The sequence below is a fragment of the Amblyomma maculatum genome, chromosome 10 (genome assembly GCF_055883805.1).
Source record: "Amblyomma maculatum isolate TAMU_Amacu chromosome 10, ASM5588380v1, whole genome shotgun sequence".
NCBI classification, from domain to species: domain Eukaryota; kingdom Metazoa; phylum Arthropoda; class Arachnida; order Ixodida; family Ixodidae; genus Amblyomma; species Amblyomma maculatum.
The window spans coordinates 3,173,407-3,196,459 of record NC_139353.1 but is presented as its reverse complement, the minus strand read 5'-3'; the positions used below and the strand labels follow the sequence as shown (position 1 = coordinate 3,196,459).

The window sequence follows — 23,053 nt, the reverse complement described above, 5'->3', positions numbered from 1 at the left end:
TCTTCCTAATCTATAATTTTCGATTATTTCCTTATAGGTTTGCAAACGTTCGTCCATCGCCTGGCAGTCGGGCGGCTCCGCGTGTGCCCGGAAGTAAAGATCTCGGTTTAAATCATGGGCCGCCTCGTTGCCGGGAACGGACGTGTGTGCTGGGACCCAAAATATGATGATTTTGCGATCGATTTTAGCTGCAGCTGTTAGAATTCGGGCGTCTTTTTGCGAGCCCCTGCCTTTTCCGATATTCCAGAGAGCAGTTTTACTGTCGCTAAAGATCAATCTAGCCTTCGTTCCGACGCAAGCGAGCGCTATTGCAACCTCTTCAGCCGTATCTATGTTTCTGCTTCAGATGGTGGCGGAGACGACTGGTGCGCCGCTACCATCGACTACCGCGGCGACTGCCGCCCCTGATCCGCCGCTTGCAATGTCTACGTAGGCGACTTCTTTTACTCTGAATTCTTTTGCTCTTTTAACCAGTTCTGCTCTCTTCTCCCGTTTCTCCTTGTGGTATTCTGGGTGCATGATGCGGGGGAGAGGACGGACAATGATGTTCTCGCGACATTGTGGCGGTAGGGCAACCTTGTCGGCAGTGCCCCTATTTATTTTTCGACCCACCCATTCTAAGATGGTTCGACCCGTGCTCTACCTACTTAATCTCTCATGTGGGCGATTCTCACCGCTTCAGCAAGTTCCGTCCAGCTATTATGCACTCCCATTTTTATCAAGCGTTCCGTAGAAGAGGAGATGGGTAGACCCTGCGCCCTCTTGACGCAACGCCTGATGAGCGCATCTATCTTATATTTTTTATTGGTCCTGATGTTGAGGAACGGTGTGGCATAGCATATTCGGCCTATTATATATGCCTGCATCAGTCTTAAGAGGCTTCTCCCTTTGAGGCCTCTGCCTTTAAATGCAATCCTCCTAAATATCCCTGTTGCTTGCGTCGCGTAGGTAGTGAGTTTTTTTATCGTTCCGTCGTTATACTCGTCCTCTTAAATAAAAAGTCCGAGGATTCTGATTTGCTGGACGTTTGGTACGGTTTTGCCGTCGACCTTAATTTCTACTTTAAAGTCGCCCTTGCACCTCATTGATTTTGGATTATATATGAAAAGTTTTGATTTTTGCGGAGAGCACGCAAGACCCCTTTCGGCCGCGTAGGACACAATGGTGTCCGCCGCCGCCTGTAGGCGTTCCTCTATGCTGCCATCGCTGCCATTGTTCATCCAGAGATTAACGTCGTTTACAGTTGCGGAGCGCGGGGTGTGACGTCACACAAAGGCTGCAGCGAGCGCCCAACGGCGGACTTTACCAATGGCTCCAAAGGCAGGAGCGATGGCTGTGCGGCGACCGTGACGAGCCGAGTTGCTGGATAATCCAGGGCCGTGCTGTGATGTCACAGTGAGGCCACGGCTCAAAGTGCGGTGACTGCGAAGAGGCGAAAGCCTGGCGATATCGCTACAAAAAAATGGCCGAGGCTTAGCTTGGTTAAGCCTGGTCAGATGCGAAGCATATTGATTGCTAAACTCGGCTTTCCATGGTTCCATGGCACGGTTCCGTCGCCTAGAGGTATTCATTCCAACGCTCCAAACGTGTCGACGTACTACTAGACTCACTGTCCATACTAGTGGAAGCGTTGCTCGTATCAGTGGAGCATCGTTGTCGCCGAGCCGCATGCCGAGCACGCTCCTTGGCCAAACGCTCTTCCCGCTCTTCTGGGCTCTCTGCAGCACGCCGCAGCCTTCGCTTTTCATTCCACCGCTCGGCTGCACTCCCTGGAGGCATCGCCACCTTTTGTGAGGGTCTACTGGAGGCGAGCGCAATCGTCTCCCCTTTATATATAAACCTGCGCCATACCACGTGGTCCGCACAGCGTGCAACCGCAGCCGACAGCGCGAGCCAGTCCCCGTCTCTCCTCTGTCGTGACGTAAGCGTATCACGTGGTGTGACGTCACCATACCACGTGGTCCGCACGGCGTGCAACCGCAGCCGACGGCGCGAGCCGGTCCCCCGTTGTTGTTGTTGAAAACCTTTATTTCCACCGAGAAGAAGCTCCGCTTCGGACTCCCCGGCACGCAGGCCTGATGGAGCCTTACTCAGGAGCCTCGCAAACTGAGGTTTGGTGAATATGCATTGTTGCTTCACGGCCTCAGCCGCCAGGCGGATGGCTTGCTGCTGCTGAGTGGGGTCCTCGCTTCGCAGCAGGGTCTCCCAGGCGTCTCTATATTTTCTTTAGCTCCTGGGCTGTTGTTACATTCCCAAATAATATGATCTAGAGTGCCCCATCTCCCACATGTTATGCAATGTAGATCATTTTCATCTTTTGAAATTATGGCATATACCCAAAAGGGACTAATATGATTGCCCCCTTGTAGTCTCCTCCATGCAATTGCCTCCCCGTTTCCGAGGGAACGGTCTGGCGGCGGATAGACCCTTCTGCTTAGTTTATAGTGCTCTGTAACCTCTTTATACGAGATTAGGCTATCTTTTATATCCCGTCTCTCCTCTGTCATGACGTCAGCGTATCACGTGGTGTGACGTAGCATTCCACATTCTTTGCACGGCGTGTAACCGTCACGAAGGGCTGTGGTCACGAAGGGCTCTAGCAATATGCTTCGCATAAAATTGCGCTATAGCGAAAATCGAACTCCTAAACCTCCTACCGCTAGGCAAGCGCGTTGACAAGAAGCTACGCAGGGCACGTGAGAAACTTACCATAGTTCACCTTGTCTAGCGTCACATTAATGCGGTTTCCTTGGAGACCGCCGCCGCTGACGTCATGGCGCATCTTAACAACGTGATGTCATAGGACAAGGCGGCGGCGCAAGGAGTCGTGGGGTGAGAGCGGTAGCGCCATAGGAAAAAAATTGGTGGCGGCTTAGCTTGGTTAAGCCTGGATATCAGAAGCGAAAAGCGTCGTCGATGTCACTCTGCTGGCTGCTTAAACTGGTGGTACGCACGGCTGATAGCCGCTTTTGAGACTCTCGCCGTCGCCGTTTCGCTATGCGCTCCTCCTTCCTTAGTGGTCTCCGTCACTCGTTTCTCCCGGAGCCTTCCTTTCATTCCGCTCTTCATTTCTGCGCAACATCTGTACTGCGCCCTGGCGAAGTTCGGCCTCCCCCTGTCGCCGTTTAGCAGCGCGAGCCTCCCACTCTTCCGGCGTTTCAGCAGCTCGTTGAGCCCTGCGTTTCGCGTTCTTACCTAATTTCAAAGCCGCTACTTCAGCATCGTTTTCCATGTCGACTGTCTGCGTTACCTCTCAAAGCGCTTCTATATATGCGGCCAGTAGTGGAGCGAGCGGCAGCGGCGGCTCCGACAACCCGCGCCTCTCCTGTGACGTCACTCGGTTCGGCGCATGCGCTGAGACCACGGCATACGCGAGACTCTGTGACTAGCCTAGTGAAGCTTTTCGCTTCAAAAAACCTAAAAGGCCCAGCGCGACGGGGAAAAAGTCCTGAAAGTTCGTGCACGTCAAATCCGCTGGAGGCGCTTCCTCTGCGCTGTATCACAACGCACTTTAGTGATCAAAAGTGTCTCCTCCAATTTTTAAGGCGAAAGCCTTTCTAGGCTCATGGAACGAAATCCCACGCCCGAGAATTGTGCGCGAGATCTCTCATACTTCGCGAGATTTCGCGATATTAGTTCTTTGTCTGGCGTTCCTGTCATCTGAAATCTTATACTGGAACGCGCCAAGGAACGCTACGCGAGAGGAGCGATGGTGTACCGTCCTAACACACTTGCCGGAGAAAGTGAAAAATACTGCGACGTTCCTTTTCTGTACACCAATTATAATTATACATAGCACTGCAATGAATGCCGATAAGAGGCAAATGATAGAAGCGGAAGGATAGGCTTTCGCCATTCTCCTCTAAAGAGACGTCTGAGAGACCCTCAGTTTTTTTTCTCTCTGATTTATATACCGACGTTCGTGCGTTAAAACTGGGGCCGGGCCCCGCCGGGGTGGTGCAGTGGTAAGACGCCCGACCACTGTGCCGGAGTACCTGGGTTCGAACCCGACCTCGGCTGCTGCATTTCGATGGAGGCGAAACGAAGAGGCGTCCGTGTGCTGTGCGATGTCAGCGGACGTTAAAGATCCCCAGGGGGTCGAAATTACTCCGTAGCCCTCCACTACGGCTCCTCTTTCCCTCTTTCCACTTTCACTCACACCTTCCTCCCTTCCCTTACGTCGCGGTTGAGGTGTCCACAGAAAACAAGTGACAGCTACCGCGCCTTTCCCTTCCTATAAATCAATCTGTTTAAAACTGGGGCCGGCGTTCTGAGAGACGCGTGTATATCAGGATAATACAGATTTTTGTTTAACCTTTTTATCTCTCGTAATATTTGTGATCCGAAAGTGTCGTAATATTCATATATAAATATTCGATCTTTAATAGCGCGTGCTCATATAGCGTCCTGCGTCCCCACCCTCAGTCGTCACATGATGGGCAATCCGAAACGCATTGTTCCGAATGAATAATCTATCTCATCGGCCAGCACGCAGTTTTCACGCCCTCGGGCACTTTTGATTCCAAAGTCATACCCTACAGCGTTGTTGTTGTTGTGGCTGTAAGAAGAAAAAGAAGATGCACGGGACTGGCTCTGTAGCTGAGCCACCTCCGCTGCCTCGTGCAGACAGAAGAGAAAATAGAGAAGAAAGAAAAGGAAGAGAGAAAGAAAGACGCGCGCCGCAGCAACAGCCGTCGTCCACCACCGAAGCGGTGGCTGGTGCAATGACGGCCTACAACAGATAAAAATTCGGTGGCAGGCTAGCCCCCGCCGCAAGCGGCGGTGACCTACCTGTCCCAGTCCCATCAGGGGAAATCCTCTTCATCAATACCCTACAGCGTGGTACGAGAGGTTGGCCTACAGAAACGCAGTCAGGAAAATAAAAAAAATTAAGCCCCAACGTATACCGCGTCTGCGATTTGCATCAGTAATCTGCGATTTGCTGATGACATTGCCTTGCTAAGCAACTCGGGAGATGAACTGCAAATAATGATTGATGACCTAGACAGGAAAAGTAGAAAGGTAGGCTTGAAAATCAATATGCAGAAGACTAAGGTAATGTTCAACAGCCTCGGGAAGGAACAGGAGTTTACATTAGGTAGCGAAATACTGGAAGTAGTAGGCGAATATATCTACTTAGGACAGGTAGTAACCGCAGATCCGGACCATGAAAAGGAAATAACAAGAAGAATAAGATTGGGATGGAGCGCATTTGGCAAGCACTCGCAGATTATGACTAGCAGCTTACCGGTATCGCTCAAGAGGAAACTATACAACAGTTGCATCTTGCCTGTACTCACCTATGGGGCTGAAACGTGGAGGCTAACCAAGAGAGTTCTACTTAAGTTGAGGACAACCCAGAGGGCTATGGAACGAAAAATGGTAGGGGTAACATTAAGAGATAGAAAGCGTGCAGAGTGGGTCAGAGAAATAACTCAACGACATTCTAGTGGAAATTAAGAAGAAGAAATGGACATGGGCAGGACATGTAGTGCAAAGAGAGGATAACCGATGGTCGCTGAGGGTAACAAACTGGATTCCAAGGGAAGGAAAGCGTAGCAGGGGGCGGCAGAAAGTTAGGTGGGCGGATGAGATTAAGAAGTTCGCAGGGGTCAAGTGGATGCAGCTAGCACAGAACCGGGTTAAGTGGAGAGATATGGGAGAGGCCTTCGCCCTGCAGTGGGTATAATCAGGCTGATGATGATGATGATGATGATACCGCGTCTGCATTCCACTTCTGTCGTTAACGAAGTCCACATATTTCTTATAATTCAAACAATCTACGAGGATGCTTGCCCGTCTTTCTCTTTTTAATATACTTTCTGACTCCTTCTGTAGGCTCTCCTGCTCCCTGTGCCAATCTCGAGCATTCTGTGCTCTTCTGTTTCATCACCCTGTCCTCTATGAGACTAGCCTTCATCCATTCATCTGGGAAACCATATCCCAGAAACCATCATATCCGTCCTTTGCACCCAGGGCCTATGAAATGACCGAAAAATTAAGAGCCGCAAAAATATATAGCACTTCGCTAAATGAATAAACTATTACAGTTTTACGAAGTAACCAAATTATTATGTTTTTGGTAACCAAAAGGGAATGGTAGCGATCGTTAGAAAATTTCCAATGATACACCGGTGTTCTTTCAAGTGCTTTCATATTGGAATATAAGACAGGAATTGCAAGTGGTTTGTAACGCGAAGGGAAGTCAAACAGATAAGCTCTAAGCCGTATTGCTTGCTGAGCTGGGACGAGTAAATACCATCCTACAGCACGTCTTTAATAGCTTTCGAACATTTACCAAAGAAAGCTATTGCTGGAGATTCACTTTAGTTTGTGCCACAGTGCACTGACAGCGGATGCTGTTTATGCAACGATGCAAGCGCCGTGGGAAAACGATTTCATGACGCTATGATTGCATAGATACACGCAGCTAGCAGACGACGCGGCCGGCTCCGCTCGTCCGTCGGTTTTCACGGGGCCTATACTACTCCCCCAGCTAGCTCAAGTTAAGCGGATTTATTTTATTTTCTAATGAGAGGCATCCTACACGTTCATTATGGGCGCGCTTGGAGGAAGCAATGCAGTCTTACAAAGTCACCGCCGCGAACCACATTCAACAGCAAAAATAAAATAATTTTCTCGCCTTGCTTTTTTTTTTTTTTCTGCTTCAGGATGCTGTGGGAAATAATTTCGTTTATCCTCACTGCCCGTAAGTACACTTTTGAGCTTTTCGCAGGAGACATTTATTGCCAGTCGCTAACAACACAGCAACGCAAACTGGTTTAAGCATACGTCTAGTAATAAAAGATTTTTCAGTTTATTAAACAATGCATAATGAGAAATTCATTTACTGATAATTAAACTAATACCTCCAGAAAGGTGCTTTATCGCTGATGATGTAATAAGGGCTACGAGAACTTAGGAAAGACGCATTTTTACCTGACGGGAAACTCGGCGAAAAAAATGTTATGTGCAAAAAGGAGTGGTTGCACGAGCAATTACGTTCCAAAACGCTTTCTTTTATAACAGTCGATCGTTTAAAGACTGAAGTCAGTATAGCTTCGCAGAATTAATTAGCACTTGTGTGGCGACTAGAAATTTGGAAAGATAAATGAGTCTGGTATTTTATGCCTTGTTATATGTCGAAAACTAGTATACCCCTGATCTACGCGAATTAATTTCCATTTCAAAATTCTTAGTATTAGTGGTTAATATATGTAAAAGCGATATGGTTGTGGGCACATTAAGTTACAGCCTCATGAACGCTGAGAAGTTGAACTAGCGGAGCGCTCTGAAAAGTTTTCAAATTTGTTCACCAAGCGAACCACCGTGTGACAATCACATATTTCGCTTGCTTTCTCCTTTAACCTCCGTATCTATTCTATGACGATGCCCTCGAACTTTATATTAGCCTCTCCTTTTTTTTTTCTTCGTCCTTTTCTTCGTGGTATTCATGTTTAGCCGCATATTTTCGGGTGATAAGCTTTGCCTTAATAACAGAAACACTTATGTTTAGTCGCTCTGTGCCTGGGCCACCTGCCATGAATACGGAATATTCAATCGTCATCATCGTCTACATCGTCTACAATTCGAAATCATTGAGGGCTTCACGTGGGAAAACCCTGGCATCGTGAGAAACGCGGGGCATCGTAAGACCACCTAGAAATAGCAACCTACGCAATTAGTAGAAACAGATAATTGAAGCGAATTGTAGTTTGGGCCTCGGAACAGCCTCGGAAAGGAACAGCAGTTTACATTAGGTAACGAGGTACTGGAAGTAGTAGGCGAATATGTCTATCTAGGACAGGTAGCAACCGCAGATCCGGACCATGAAAAGGAAATAACAAGAAGAATAAGATTGGGATGGAGCGCATTTGGCAAGCACTCGCAGATTATGACTAGCAGCTTACCGGTATCGCTCAAGAGGAAAGTATACAACAGTTGCATCTTACCTGTACTCACCTATGGGGCTGAAACGTGGAGGCTAACCAAGAGAGCTCTACTTAAGTTGAGGACAACCAAGAGGGCTATGGAACGAAAAATGGTAGGGGTAACATTAAGAGATAGGAAGCGTGCAGAGTGGGTCAGAGAAATAACTCAGGTTACCGACATTCTAGTGGAAATTAAGAAGAAGAAATGCGGGACATGTAGTGCGAAGAAAGCATAACCGATGGTCGCTTAGGGTAACAAACTGGATTCCAAGGGAAAGATAGCGTAGCAGGGGGCGGCAGAAAGTTAGGTGGGCGGATGAGGTTAAGAAGTTCGCAGGGGTCAAGTGGATACAGCTAGCACAGAACCGGGTTAAGTGGAGAAATATGGGAGAGGCCTTCGCCCTGCAGTGAGTATAGTCAGTATGATGATGATGATGATGTAGTTTGGGTAGATACATAGTGTCGACTGCCTGTTACGGCTGGTAGATGACAAAGAGGAGAAAAGGCAATCCCCTGATCTCGGACCTTTGAGATAAGTAACTTTTGGAAATAATTGAAATTATTTAAATTGAATCTTTTTATCTATAAATTAGATATATAGAATATTTGAGATACAATGGGTTATCTAGGCTTTCGCATTAACTACCCGCAAAGTCCTTTAATTTCCTCAGCAACGTTTTGTTGTGACAATTTCTTAATATGATGTTAGCTGGGCAATCACTTGCGAAATTGCTCGCGCTGTTAACCTGACATGGCCGCATGTCTTGAGAGTGTGATTAAATTTTGACCCTCTTCTGGAAGCGAAATAAAATCCATCGATGTTTCGCGATGTGCTAAATTGTTGCACTGGCCCCACCCTACGTGCGCCGAGAAGTAAAAACCAAAAACCAAAATGTTTAAGTCGAGAAAGGTTCCAAGAACTGAACTTGTGAGGCTGTGTATTCTCTGCGTAGTTTGACTTAGTCGAGCCGTCGTTTGCAAAACACATGGTGCTTCTAGATTGGTTACCTTCCTCAGATTCAGCAAGAGCACAATTGTATCGGAAAGTTGGCAAGGAAAACAAGTATCGCGTTCACCACCCTAGCTCGGCACATGCGCAGTGAGGATGATGATGTCGATCTGCTCTTCCTTTGTAACGTTTTTATGCACCTCTGTGAAATGCTTTTGTGAGCGAACCACTTACCTTTCTGTGATCATAAGCAGTGTCGCATGAAACTCTTTATGTGAATTTCAGTCGCCAACTGCATTGCATTCATTCTGTTCTGGAGTAAGTAACCCTACTATTGGCTGTTTTCTAAAGTGACCAATGACCGTCGACTTGTGGGGATTAATGAGTCTGAATCGTTACTCTCAATCACGTCGAATTTGGAAAACAATTAAGCGTAGTTTTCAGTCGTACTGAGTTATATGTTAGGAAATTATGACAAAGGGCGAGTGATGGAGCGGATAGGAATAAGTTACTCAAGCCGACAAAGAACTTCCATCCAGTCCCTTGCGCAAGTATGCCGTCAGGTTGTCACGGGGAAACTTTCACACGATACCTTCGTTTTCACCGTCGCCGATAACGCATGTCTACCTTACCGTTTGTCGGCGTTTGTCCCTTGTCTTTCTCCTTTAGTCCTGTCTTTAATTTTACGCTGCCAAAATATGCACTCTACGCATGTCTACGTTCCTACCAAACTCCTCTTCCAAAACGAAGGCCAAATAGTCATTCTGAGTGGAATAAAGGAATCCAGTATTTGATACATTAAATATGTGTAATGAAATTTTTGTGGACACTTGTAAGATTGTCTGACTGGTTGGAATTAACCGCAGCAGTGTCGAACAGTCCGAATACCTAACGTTCTCTATTGAAGATCACATAAAACAAGTTTATGCGGCGTGTTTGGGCGAAATCCGAGCATAATCAGTGTACCCAGACATGTGACCACATATCTATAAAGTGTCGTTCATAGGAACTATTCGTTATATTTTATAACATTCGCTGCGACTATATAACGAGTCAGTTAACCTCCGACAAAAAGCAGCGCTCCATTTCCATCACATGTAACGTGCTTTGAGGTTTCTGTCTATATATCACCGCGAGTTTTCTTGGTTGAAGCTTCAACGAGTGTCCGTCAAATCTTTAATCGGTGAGGCGCACGTCACTGGAGCACAATACATAATCGTTTGATACTCAAAATGCATGCTGTGCTGCGCTTAGAGTGTAATCTGACGCTATCTAGACAGGAGCTTTGTTTTTAGCTGATGACTTTTTTCAGCGTTCAATCGCTTCTAGTTCGCTGACCATTATTTTCGGCATCTGTATATGGTTAGTAATATCGAGTTTTATGGGGCTATACTGTGGCTATCATGCGCCTCTGGATCCGAGCTTCTGGATACATAAAAGCATGCGTAATCACCGATATAAATGTGCATACAGGGAGTTGTCATCCCTACCACTCTCTTAACCATCTAGACACTGAAAAATATATTTCTTTGTTAGCCTATATGTAAAGGAATGGGGGGATAGCGAATATGCGCGTTCCTAGCCCATTAAGACATTGGCTCATCGAAAGCCTCAACAACATCACTGTCGGCTCCCCTGAACAAGGTACATTCTGCTACAAGCAGGTTTGGTGAGAGTACGTTTTTCTCTCTTCTCTCGCAGTACTGTGCAAGTGGATCACCGAGCGAAGCCTGAAGTTGATCGGGTTTGAGGCCGACGGAGTGCGGCCTAACTCCATCGCTCACTTTTGGGAACAGAAAGGATTCCAACCAAACCTGTTCGACACGTTCGAACGATGGAGTTCTGAGGGGATGTCTCTGGGAACCACTGTGTTACTCACCTGGATGCAGCTGGACGCTCTTCGTTTCTTTTATCCTCAAATTGGGATAAGCATTAGAATTAACGTGCCTTGAATTCAGACGCGTAATTGTATGCACACCAGGCTCATACGAACGGTGTTCTGTGTCTCTCATAGCCTAACTCGCTTTGGGAAGTTAAACCCACCAAGCCGAACTGTGTTCCAGGGCTCAACAATCAATGAAAATGTGTTTTTTTTTTTTTTTTCAGCAATATATGAGCTCTGCGGAAAATAGACCAAGAATGACCTCTATAAGAGGAATTACGATAACTGGAGTAAATTGCCAGTTGAAATAACGAGCAAGTGGGTGTAAATCGCAAGATTTTCCTTTCAATTCCTTCATTAGCATATCATTTGAAATATCTGAAGACCAGTGCAGTACACCTTTCGCAAAACCAAATTCTGGAACATTAATAGTAAAATAATTGTGCAGTGTTGCGGCTCCAAATCTGTTTCACAATCATTCCGCACAGTCGGGGACCGTAACTTTAGAAAGCATGCTTCGGCGACCCAGTGTCTTATGCCGAGGTCCCTAACATAGATTAGGTTGCGCATAACAGATTGATCCTGTATGGCTGATGCACTGGTGCATACGCGGACTAAAGATTGTTATAACTTCACTCAGCTCTTAGGTTTAGTTATGGAAACAAAAGGCGTCGTATTATTTTGGGCGCAGCGGTAGGTATTGTCAGTATATAAGAGACGCTTCGCTGGCCGAGTAGTCCAGATTTAAGCTGCTGCGACATGAATAGTTAATTATTTGGGAATGGTCGCAAATACGACCACTTTCTTCCGACAAAGATTGGCAGTATCCTTGATGAAGCGCGCGCTTGTAATTCGTGTTGGGACTTGGAATAGTGCGAGGATAGACATTGGGTAGTCAAGGAAATACAGCGCTTTTGAGACGGGAACAAAACAAAGAATGGACAGCGCGTGCCCTCCACTCTGTTTTATCCTTGCCTCGAAAGCGCTGTATATCTTGACGGTGAACGAACTCGCCCGAACATCCACCCTGATCAAATATATTGGATAGAAACGAATAGCAGCACACGAGCCTTTGGCAGAAGCCCTATATCAGTTCGTCAACAAACAAGCCGAAAGAAAACGCGAGAAAGTCGCTAGAAAAACCCAATGGCAGTTAGTTACCACTAACCATATATATATATATATATATATATATATATATATATATATATATATATATATATATATATATATATATATATATATATATATATATATATATATATATATATATTCTTTTGTGATCGGTATGGCAAATAGCCTTTTATGTGCAACCTGCGGGTCCAACGAGACTATAATAGGCGACATTATTTGTGAGTGCCCCATATACAGTGCGGAAGGACAGTTTGTGCCGTGCGCTGGAGCGTCTAGATGGACGCCCACCGACTGAAATAAAGATTCTAGGTCATGGCCGCGGCGATCGCCGGCGGTGAAGGCCTCCCGGGCACTGCTCCGCTTCATGAAAGGAACGGGCCTGATCGATAGGCTGTGATTTTGCTGTGATTCGACGTGATATGACTGTGACGTGATGTAGACGTGATATGGCTTTGATGTGACTACACTGACTTCACCCATCCCTCTCTTACACATTACTTTTATATGCACTCACTCCTTTCACCAGAGTAGGGTAGCAAACCGGTTTCTTTTACCGGTTAACCTCCCTGCCTTTCTTCCTTAAGTATATATAGAATACAATGTCATCAGATATTTTAAATAAGTTAATGCACATTAATGAGTTTGTTGGTTGATATCTCGCCCTGTGACTGTCTGCATGCTTGCGAGTTAGCGCACGGATCCAGCGCCAGAGAATCCAAAATGGCACCCGTGGGTTGACAAGCTGCGCTGAACGAGAAACGTTCTAATTCAGCACCAAAGGAAACTGATTTGTTCACGCCGCCGCTGGTTTCAATCTGATTCACAGACGTAAAGTAACAAATTCGATTAAAGTAGTTTGAATTGAATGTATTACATTACGTGACCACGTGAGGCCTTCACTGACTTAGCTGCGTCAGGTGACCGTATTGCGTCATCACTGTATTTACCAATGAAGTATATTTATGACCTACTCCGCCGGGATGCTGTCGCATTAAAACTGGGCCATTTAAGCTATGGCTCGGCGCGGCGTATTCAGCGAGAACGCATGGTTTAACCCAAGCTTGGTATCTAATTTGGCTGTTTGGTTCCTTCACTAGATGAGCAATGTGTTTGCTGGTCGGGATGCTTCTTTTTAGCGCACATCTATACTTTGATACCAATGCTCAATTTTACCGCAAAACCTAACGCTGAGTATGACTGTTTATTAATATTGTTCTGCCTTTGCATAGGTGTGGCGTATATCCACTTGGGCAAATGGATTATCCTCGATGGCAGTGATGAATTCTAAGAAAATTCCCGTAGCGACTGCAAATAAGTCATGAAGCTTAAATGTAGGAAACGAGAAAAAAATAAATGAATAAAAAAAAGACGAAAATAAACTAATGTGGAAAAAATGGAGGGAGAGGGAGATTTATGCACGGCTTGAACCTAGCGATATAGCGAAAGCTGTAAGTGTTGCAGCGATAGCCACTACGCACACCGCTTTTTCAATCCACATAATTTTAAATAAAAATAAAACACATTTCTTTAGAGGGAAGGAGAGGCACAATGTCGTTCATCAGTTTTTTTTTCTGGAAATCTGTAAGGGAAGGAAAGGTAGGAGACAAAAAGAGGTGCCGTATTGGAGGGCTGCTGTGGGGAGCCAGCGCCACACAAGATGGACGCCGAAAGACGACAAGAGGAGTGTGAAAGACGAACGCATGGCATACGGAGAACGTGTCACGTCGGAAAGGCTTCACGAGAAGGGTGGTGGTGGTGGAAACGTTTATTGGTTAATTGGAGTTTGGGAGCCACAGAGTGGCCCCGCTACATGGTCGGCGTCCCTAGTCCGGGACACCGCATGACGAGGCCCCGTCTCGCGCCCGTTTCACCAGAGCCCGTTGAGACTCCAGTGTGGAGCAGTTGAGGAGGGCAGTCTCCCATGCCTCTCGGGAAGGGGTAGGGGAAGGGGGGAGGTGAGGATTTCGAGTACATGCCCACACCATGTGGAAGACATCACATGTCTCTCCACAGTGCGGGCATCGCCCATCCGTGTTAGGATCATAATGTTTTAAGATTGCAGGACAGAGTAGAGTACCTGTTTGCAGGCGCCTTAAAGTTCGTTCCTCCGCCTTACTCAGCCCCTTTGCAGGAGCCGGGAAAAGGCGGTGGTTGTCGCTATAATACGTTATGATTTCTTTGAACCGCAGAAGCGGCTGGTTTGTCTCCGAGTCAGAAGAGCTTTGATGAGGAGCCCGGTGAGTAAGCGCTCGGGCAGCCGCGTCAGCGGTTTCGTTACCTCGTAAGCCCTGGTGGCCAGGAGCCCAAATTATTTTCTTTGACGTTGGAGCTGTGGCAGTCCGCCTTAGAATTCGACTCGCTAAGGGGGAGATCTCCCCTTCTAAGTAATGAACACACGCTTTTCGGGAGTCAGTTATGATCATCCTTGAATTCGGGTCCGCGGCAGCAAGCACTATCGCTACTTCCTCGGCTCGCGCTGAATTTTGTGCTCGGAAGGAGGGTCCATCAACGTGCATTTCTTGGTGAACAACAGCGGCCGTGTAAAATCCCGTTGGCGACGGCCCTGCAATGTCTACATAATATACACCGGGTCGGGAGCCGTACCGCCCCTCAAGCGCCCGAGCCCGCGCTTGTCGTCTGCTTTCGTGCGTGTCGGTGTCCATGTTACGGGGTAGCGGAGATACCCAGAGGATATCGCGCCACAGATCTGGGATACGACTCGACTCCTCTGGAGTGCAATCATGTTGGATACGTAAGCGGCTAAGCAGGCGACGCCCGGGTGCCGTCTGCATGAGCCGCGTATACTGGTTCACGAGATGGGCCTCCCGCAGCTCCTGGTAGGAGTTGAGCACCCCCAAAGCCTTGAGTTTTGCATTAGAGGTAGCCACCGGGAGATCCAGGGCTCGCTTAGTTGCCTTGCGGATGATGGCGTCTATTCGCTCATCGTGTTGCTTAGTAGTGCGAAGGTATGGCACGGCGTAGAGGATCCGGCTAGTCACGAAAGCATGGACGAGCCGCAGCGCGTCCCTGCCCCGCAGACCGCCCCGCTTGTTGGAGACGCGGTGAATCATGCGCCCTACCTGTTCGCCTACCTTCTTGAGTTTTGCAATAGTGGAGTCCGGTCTGAGTCTGTGGTGAATGAACAGGCCCAGAATCCGGAGCTCCTCTACCTCTCTGATAGGACCTCCCGACAAAGAGACGTGTATTGCTGTGTTATCCTTTGGGTTCGTTCTAACATGCAGAAGTTCTGATTTGGCTGGAGCACATTGGAGCCCACAATCGATAGCATACGCATCGACTATGGAAGCGGCCCGCTGAAGGCGCTCCTCCATTTCCCCAAGGCTCCCGTCGGTGGTCCAGATAGTAATGTCATCTGCATATAATGCATGTTGAATTCCTTCCACCCGTGCCAGTTGGCTTGGGAGGCGCATCATAGCTATGTTGAACAGAAGTGGTGATAGTACCGCTCCCTGAGGGGTTCCCCGTGTTCCCATGACGTAAGGGCCATACTGCTCGTCCTCAATCTGAAGAAAGGCCTGGCGTTTAGAGAGGAAATCTCTTACATACGCGTAGGCCCTAGCTCCGCAATTGGTTGAGCTCAAGTTGGCCAGGATGCTACTGTGTTTAACATTGTCAAAAGCCCCCTTCAGATCAAGGGCGAGGATGGCTTTGTCATTACGTTGCATAGCTGTGGGTTGTATTACGTCTCTGTGTAGCTGGAGGAGGATGTCCTGCGCGGACATATGCGGGCGAAACCCGAACATGGTTGCTGCAAAGAAGCCCTCCAGGTATGGAGAGAGGCGATCCCGTGCCAGCGTCTCCATAAGTTTGCCCACACACGAGGTGAGTGATATAGGCCTCAGGTTGTCCGTATTCACGGCCTTACCTGCTTTGGGGATGAACGTCACAAGTGACGTTTTCCATTCGGGAGGGAGTGGACGCCCTTCCCAGATTTGGTTCATGTATTCTAACAAATGGAGGTACGCTGAGTCGGGGAGGTTCGCTAACATGTTCACTGTTATGCGGTCCCGCCCGGAGCCGTACCTCGGCGCATTTTAGCTAAGGCCGCCTAAGGTCGTGCAACTCAAAAGGAGAATCGAGTGTTTGATTAGGCTTGCCAGAGTACGTGTGCTCGAGTCCTCCGTACGACAGAGATATCTGTCGCACAGGGTGTCCGCGAGCTGCGCCGTCGTACCCGTGCAGAGCTGCTTTTGCGTTTCCCCTCTCGTTTGAAAGGGGTCGATGAGACGCCATGTCCCCTTCATCTGATTAGCTGCAACGTCGCAGCGTGCTATCCAATTTGAATCTGAGAGCTGGGCAGCATGCGACGCAGCCTGCTCTGTGAGTTGAGCTATGCGTAGTTTGCGATTAGTCTTCTGCTTTTTCCACCGTTTAGTTAAGCTCCGGCGCGCCTCCCACAAGTGCAGGAGGTGTGTGTCCACTGCGGGTATCTCTTCGGTAGTTTGTAGTGTAGTGACGTGTTGTTTCCGAATGTCGTCTATGTGTTTAGCCCACTCCGCGTAGCCGCCGGAAAAGAGTACCGGAGGGATTGTTTGCTTTCGAAATTTTTGCCAATCGGTCAGCTTAGCTTGACCCCATTTTTTGCGCGCTGCCTTTGCTAGGAGTGTAACACGGAGAAGGCAATGATCGCTGCCTAGAGAATCGCCCAAGTTCGCCCATACAGCGTCTCTAGTATTTTTAACAAGAGAGAGGTCAGGACACGTGTCACGGGTTACCGAGTTCCCCACACGGGTGGGGTACGCCGGGTCCGTGAGCAACGTGAGGCGAAGAGTGGAGATGAGCTCTGCCAGCTTACGTCCTCTGGCTTTTTCAAAGTGATAGCCCCAGTGAAGGCTTGGAGCATTGAAGTCTCCAACGATCACTAGGGGTTCTTTGTCTGTAAGCTTGATCGCGCGAACGAAAATTTCACTGAAAGTTACGCGCGGCTTACGCGGGGGGCAGTATATATTGAGGATATGTATTGACGGGTCATGGCGTCTGAGAGGCAGCACCCGGACCATTGTGTATTCATGCTCGGTGCTCAAGTCTAAGTCGACCTGAACTGCGGTATAAGCCTTGTTCACGAGGATGCACGTCGACTGGCCCCCCTGGAAAGTGCTGTAGCCTGAGAATTTAGCGTCCATGCCGGGCTCCTGCAGGGCAACGAATGCCGGCATGTCACCCAGGGACTGCAAGTAGAGCTGGAGGTGTGACCGCTTTTTCCATGCCCTGAAGCCCCTGCAGTTCCACTGGATGATCTCCAATTTTTCAAATTTTTTTGCTGTCCTGTTAGGTCGGCTAGCCATGTTGTTGTATTTATTTTAAGGGACAGGGGCCTGGCTCAGGCCGGTAGGCGGCGCAGCCCCAGTCGGGGACTGCGCCGACCCACAGGGAGCCGGTCCTGAACAGTTTTCCTCCGCTGACTGACGGGAGGCTATCTTGCGCTTGAGGAGCGGGGAGTCGCAGCAAGTGTTCTTAATTTGGGTGCTGACCCAGGGCTGCACGGCCTTAAGGACCGAGTCAGTGACATGGGCCACAATTTCGGGGAGTGCTTGCGTTAGGGCCGCCTTGAACATGTTCTCGAAGGACTCGCGGGCTGCCGACATGATTTGATTCGGGAGGGCTTCCACTCGCTCCTCTAGTTGCTCAGTCTGGCGTTGCAGGGCCTCGAGGCCCTCGTGGCCGGCAGTGGGAACTGATACAATTACTGTCTCCGCAGACTGCCGCGAGACGCTAGTTAGGCAGGATGTTACGGATGATCTGTCGTCCTCGTCTTCTGGCTCGGTTTCAATGGGCTCGGATGGCCCTACCTGCTTGGCCTCTAGTTCTTGAATTTTGCGCGCTAGAATTTGGTTCTGGCGCCTTAGTTCGTCTACCTGCTGCTGTAGGGCGGTTTCAATAGGGGAGCGAAGATGAGGGGGCCCCGAGACTGCTCTGCTCCAACTGCTCACCTGTGTTTGAGCGGTTGCCAAGGGCGGGAAGTCCTCGGGCTTGAGGACCGGGATCCTCGCCATGGTCCCGGAATTTGGAGTGTTAGGTGGTCCAGTTTGAGATTTCTTGGATTTCTGCTTCTAAGATGGCGATTTCTTCTGGCCAACCTTGGAAGCAGGATACTGCTTAGGCTTGGATCCGGGCTGGCCGCCTGGTTTGATGGCCTTTCGGAACCGCCCGGCACAGCCGGGGGCTCCAGTTGGGTGGTCTCCTCCGCAGAGGAGGCAGCTCGGAGTGCACTAGTGTTCTGCTGGGCCGTCAGGTGTGGCAGCAGGAACTTGTATTCCGCAGCGTCCACAGCGCCCTGGCTGCGGTCGCGGGCAGGTGTCGGCCCGATGACCCACTGTGCCACAGCGGTGGCACACAGGTACAGTTTTCTTGTAGAGACGAACAGGAAGCCGCTCGTAGGTGTAGAGCACCGTCCGTGGCACCTTGGTCCCAGCGAACGTTATCACAGCGACCGGCGATCCCCCTAGCTTGCGCACAGATATTACATTTTCTTCGGCACTTAGTTTTCTTTTGATAGTTTCGTTTGTTTCGTCTGGGGAGACGTTCATAACTCCCTGACAGACCTCACCGGAGAGTTTGGGGTGTCCCCGGAATGGCAGCTGACGTCCCCCGACCGGCAGCATAATATCCCGGAGTAGTTTCTCCGCTGCGTCCACTGATTTCAATGCACAGACCAGCACGTTTTGTTCCCAGACGGGCCACACCGCAAGTACCGCATTTGCATCATCCCCGAGGATGCTCTGTATTGCAGCGCCGGCCTGTCCAGGACGGAAAGTTTCCTTAAGGTCGAGAGTCTCTCGTGGTTTTAGCACGACGATCATGTCGTCCTTTTCGATGCGTGGGGTGTTCTGCGGCCGCCACCGGAGTTGCGTGGCGCGCTTCGAGGTTGTGTGCAGTGCATTTCCGCCCTGCGCATGCTCGGAGTGAGCCGCCGCCTGTTGCTCGGCCGCACAATTACCGGCAGTCCTCGTTGTCGCCGCCGTGTTCTTCCGTCCGCGCCAGACGCGGACCATATCTTGAAGGTATTCTTCCTCAGTAGGTGGAGGTGCCTCGGTTTGAGCCATATCCTCGGTTTGGATCGTATCCATGTTTACGATCCGTAGGGTCTCCGGGTCGTATCCGGTCACTTGATTTGGAGCAGCCATGGCCGAGGGATCCTCGACCGGGGCCGACACGGGCCTCGTCTCTGTTAGACTTGGCACCGCGGTGGCGAGGCGAAGGCTTCAAAACTGGTGGGGCTCCCCTGCAGACGCGTGGTGTCTCGGGAGGCCCGTTTAGGGGGCGGCGCGGCTGATGGGAAACAGCGATGCCTTGGAACGGTCGTGCAGCACGTCCGATCCGTGCGCCGGCTGAGAGGAGACTCAGGAGAAGGGAACGCGTGGAGAGTGAGGGACAGCAGAGGTCCATGTAATGCCAAATTATTGCTTTTTCCTTTGCTAAATGTTATCCTACAGGACTACTTTATGACCTTTCGTTCACATGTTATAATTGAGGTTGATGCCTCATAATGTGAAGTAAAGGCAGGTGTGGGCATTTCCTCTCAGTCCCTTGACTGGTATTTTTGTCTCAGACTTCCAGATTTCACCCCTATTTATTTGGGTGACCTCCTAGCAGTAGCTGTTGCCCTGCGCAAGCTCCCAACTTTTTTCAAAGGCTTTAATAATTACAGACTCATTATCTTTGTTCATTTCCCTATCTGCGTCAATGCGTCGCAGTTCGCGCGTTTAAATTTTTCATCTCTCTTAGTTTCCAATCGATCAGGATTGTTTGGGTTCCTGTTCACATGAAACCTTCATTTTAATGAGTTTGCTGATACTTTAGCGAAAGCAGCCCTGAGTGGTCCGATCTTTGACTTCGTTCCAACCTCTGCGATTGTCACGGCAGCACATTTCCGTACGCATATTTCAATGCGAGCATTTGACACTGTCGCAAGATGCCTCACATATAGAGCGGAAGTTACGGGATCTCCCCGCTCTTCCGAGCATGCTTCCACATGCTTGAGGATGGGGCGCTGCGCAACCAGCCGAGGGGATAAAAAGGCAGACCGCAGCGTGCCCGCGGCCGTGCGCTCTGAGGAGATGAAGTCTCTCGGCCCACGGCCGCTCGCTCTGGGAAATTATTTTTTTTTCACCAAGCCCGCGATCAACTCATCGCTTCTTCCTCATCTTGTACGGCCGCTGCTAGCGATCAATTCTGCGACTGCGACACCTCATCGAACAAGGACGAACAAGGAAGCTTTGAGAATTCCTTTCTTAATATTTTTCGCTCTGTTTTCTGTGTAACTCTTGCCCCTACTTACTATATCTGGAATACTTGCTTTATCTTCACAGTCTTCTTTTATCGCAGTGTTTGTTCATTGCCGGTTTTTCCTCTTGTCATTTACCGAGTGTTTTTTATCCCTATCGTGTCATGGCGTTGTTTTTCTTTTGTTTGGATATTATGCAGTGTAATTTGGACTGCTAGCTATAAATATCTAATTGCTTGTAAAAAATAAAGTGACTTGAACTTATTCCTCATTCGGACACCAACACACCTACTTCACGGGTTGACAGGGGTCCTGAAATCTCATAGAGGTACGGCGGGCGACCGCCCACCCACTGCACCCACTGTGAGAAAAGGTGACCGTGTTCGTGTTTGGGAAGGACCACGAAAGGGGATCCCAGCCACTGTGTTGGACAGGCCTCCAGTGCCAAGGTCCTACGTGCTACAAATCACGGCTTGTTAAGAAAGACATTTATGATTAGGCCGACCAGAGTCCACAAACAAACGGCATACATCATCGCAGAACATTCCGACATCCGTGCTTGCTGGTAGCACTGTCACTCGTGTGGGACGTGCCGTCAAGCCTGCAGAGAGACAACCTCTAACAAAAAATCAGTTGCAGTCTAGCTCTAGTTAACCCTAACTGAATTACGAAAGCAACGGCGGAAGTTTCTTCTGTCTGCTACATTATGCCCCTACCACGTCCTATCAGTGTAAGGTGCTACATTAGTGACACTTATAAGCTCATACTTTAATGGTATGACGCGAGAGCGTAAGCTTCCGGCCCACATATAAAGTCACGCTTCAATTAGGCCGTATGGACGTGCCGTTCGTAGGGGTAACGAGAATGCAAATGATTCTGCTAGGCTAATTCTCATATCACCCTTCTACATGAAAGGAGCGACCCGTGGAATAGGGGTAACGTGAATTCAAATGTCATGGCGGATGTTTTTGTGAGAAGACCGTAGATACGTCTCTCCACGGCGTAGCTGCGGCCTCCCGAGGTCTCGCTTTTGCTGTCGTAGTATTGCTTTCGGAATAGAATTACCACTTGTATCACCACAGCCATGGAACCCATAACTTTCAACAGTAGCGGAATTTCATGCATAATTGATAAAATAAAGAACTCATCCGCTACCGGCATAGATGATATAAACTCAAACATTTTAATGAACGCTAAACTAGCTTGCTCCAGTATCCTTTGTGCACTGTTTACGCAATCATTGTCTGAAGGAACCATACCTGACGACTGGAAAGTGGGGAAGGTCGTTCCCATCCACAAAACAGGTACTACTGATTCACCTCTTAATTATCGCCCTATTTCATTAACAAGTGTACCCTGCACATTAATGGAACATGTCATTTACAGCCAAATCATACAATTCCTAGATTCCAATCACTTCTTCCATCCGTCCCAGCATGGATTTCGGAAAGAATTTTCCTGCGAAACTCAGCTAGCCATTTTTCTTCATGACATTCACGCCAACCTTGACACTAACCTACGAACTGATGCCATATTCCTAGACTTTGCTAAGGCTTTCGACAAAGTACCTCATCAACGCTTGCTTCTCAAACTCTCTCAGCTGAACCTAGATCCAAACATCATCGCGTGGATTAAAGAATTCCTCACGCATCGTTCTCAGTCTGTCTTCATTAATAATCAGCCCTCCCACCCGCTTCCAGTAACCTCCGGCGTCCTGCAGGGTTCCGTTCTCGGTCCTTTGTTATTCCTTATTTACATTAACGACCTACCCCAGCATGTATCTTGTCATATCCGTCTGTTTGCTGATGACTGCGTTATTTATCGTTCAGTCACTGACCCTTCTGACCAAGAATCCCTACAGGCTGACCTAAACCATGTGCAAAACTGGTGTTTGCAGCGGTTGATGACACTCAACCCTAACAAATGTAAGTATATGTCTTTTCACCGCCGCCGAAATCCTTTTGTTTTCCAGTACACAATTTCTGACTCCTCTGTCGACCTCGTCCAGTCGTACAAATACTTCGGTATCACCATTTCTAATGATTTATCCTGGCGTCTGCATGTGACTAACCTGATATCATCAGCTAATAAAACACTTGGCTTCTTGAAACGCCACCTGCGGGATGCCACTCGACATGTAAGACTACAAGCATACATTTCACTCATCAGAACTAAACTGGAATTCGCATCGGCCATCTGGAACCCTCACCAAGCATATCTAACAAACGCCCTCGAAGCTGTGCAGAACAGGGCCACCAGATTCATTCATTCCTCGTATTCATACGACGTTAGCATATCATCTCTAAAATTGCAATCAGGTCTATCTAATCTTTCTGCTCGCCGTCGCACTGCCAGTCTCGTCTTATTTCACAAGCTTTTTTTTATTTGCCACTCAGACAAGAACCCTACATCTGCGCACCCCCGCCGCGCAGATCCCATCGCATCAGTCACCCTCTTCAAGTTTTGCGCCCACGTGCCCGTACCACTGTTTTCTCTAGTTCATTTTTTTGCCGAGTAGCAGCTGACTGGAACGGCCTTCCCCACGATATCGCTGCCATCACCTGCCCTATTGAACACCTGTACTTCATAAAAACCCACCCCTTATGTAACACCACGCAAGGGATCTTTAAGGAAATAAAGTGATGTGATGTGAAGTGAAGTGATGTGACGGGAACAGATTTTGACGATGCCATTTAGGCTAATTGTAAGAGACATTAGTCCCGTCGTCGGGGAAGCTGCAGATCACCATGTCGGGTGTGACCGCGTACTAGCTATCACTAAAGTGTTTCGTGTAGTCAATCACGTGTGAAGACGTCACAGGGACCCTTAGCTTTCAAACGTGAGGAGTTCGGTTGACTCCGAATAAGCGAAGCGCGTGGACGGGCAGGAACCTGCACTCATGTTCCTTAGCC

At 48.6% G+C, this 23,053-nt stretch overlaps 2 protein-coding genes and 1 pseudogene across 3 annotated transcripts in view; 1 reads left to right on the top strand and 2 right to left on the bottom strand.

Moving 5' to 3' along the window:
• The window catches only part of LOC146175411 (xaa-Arg dipeptidase-like), a 46,198-nt gene extending 35,348 nt beyond the window's left edge, over positions 1-10,850 (top strand). For both annotated transcript variants that reach the window (XM_084581752.1, XM_084581751.1), the window contains exon 7: positions 10,582-10,850. In XM_084581752.1, coding sequence (XP_084437878.1) covers positions 10,582-10,614 — 33 coding nt within the window. In that variant the 3' untranslated portion in view covers positions 10,615-10,850. The remainder of the gene's footprint in view (positions 1-10,581) is intronic.
• A 2,798-nt stretch (positions 10,851-13,648) lies between these two features.
• LOC146175410 (uncharacterized) lies at positions 13,649-15,735 on the bottom strand. Its single transcript, XM_084580748.1, has one exon. It carries the CDS (start codon positions 15,718-15,720, stop codon positions 13,720-13,722), a length of 2,001 nt encoding a protein of 666 aa, XP_084436874.1. The 5' UTR covers positions 15,721-15,735; the 3' UTR covers positions 13,649-13,719.
• Positions 15,736-17,196: 1,461 nt separating this feature from the next.
• LOC146175409 (uncharacterized) lies at positions 17,197-19,128 on the bottom strand (annotated as a pseudogene).
• Positions 19,129-23,053: the final 3,925 nt, after the last annotated feature.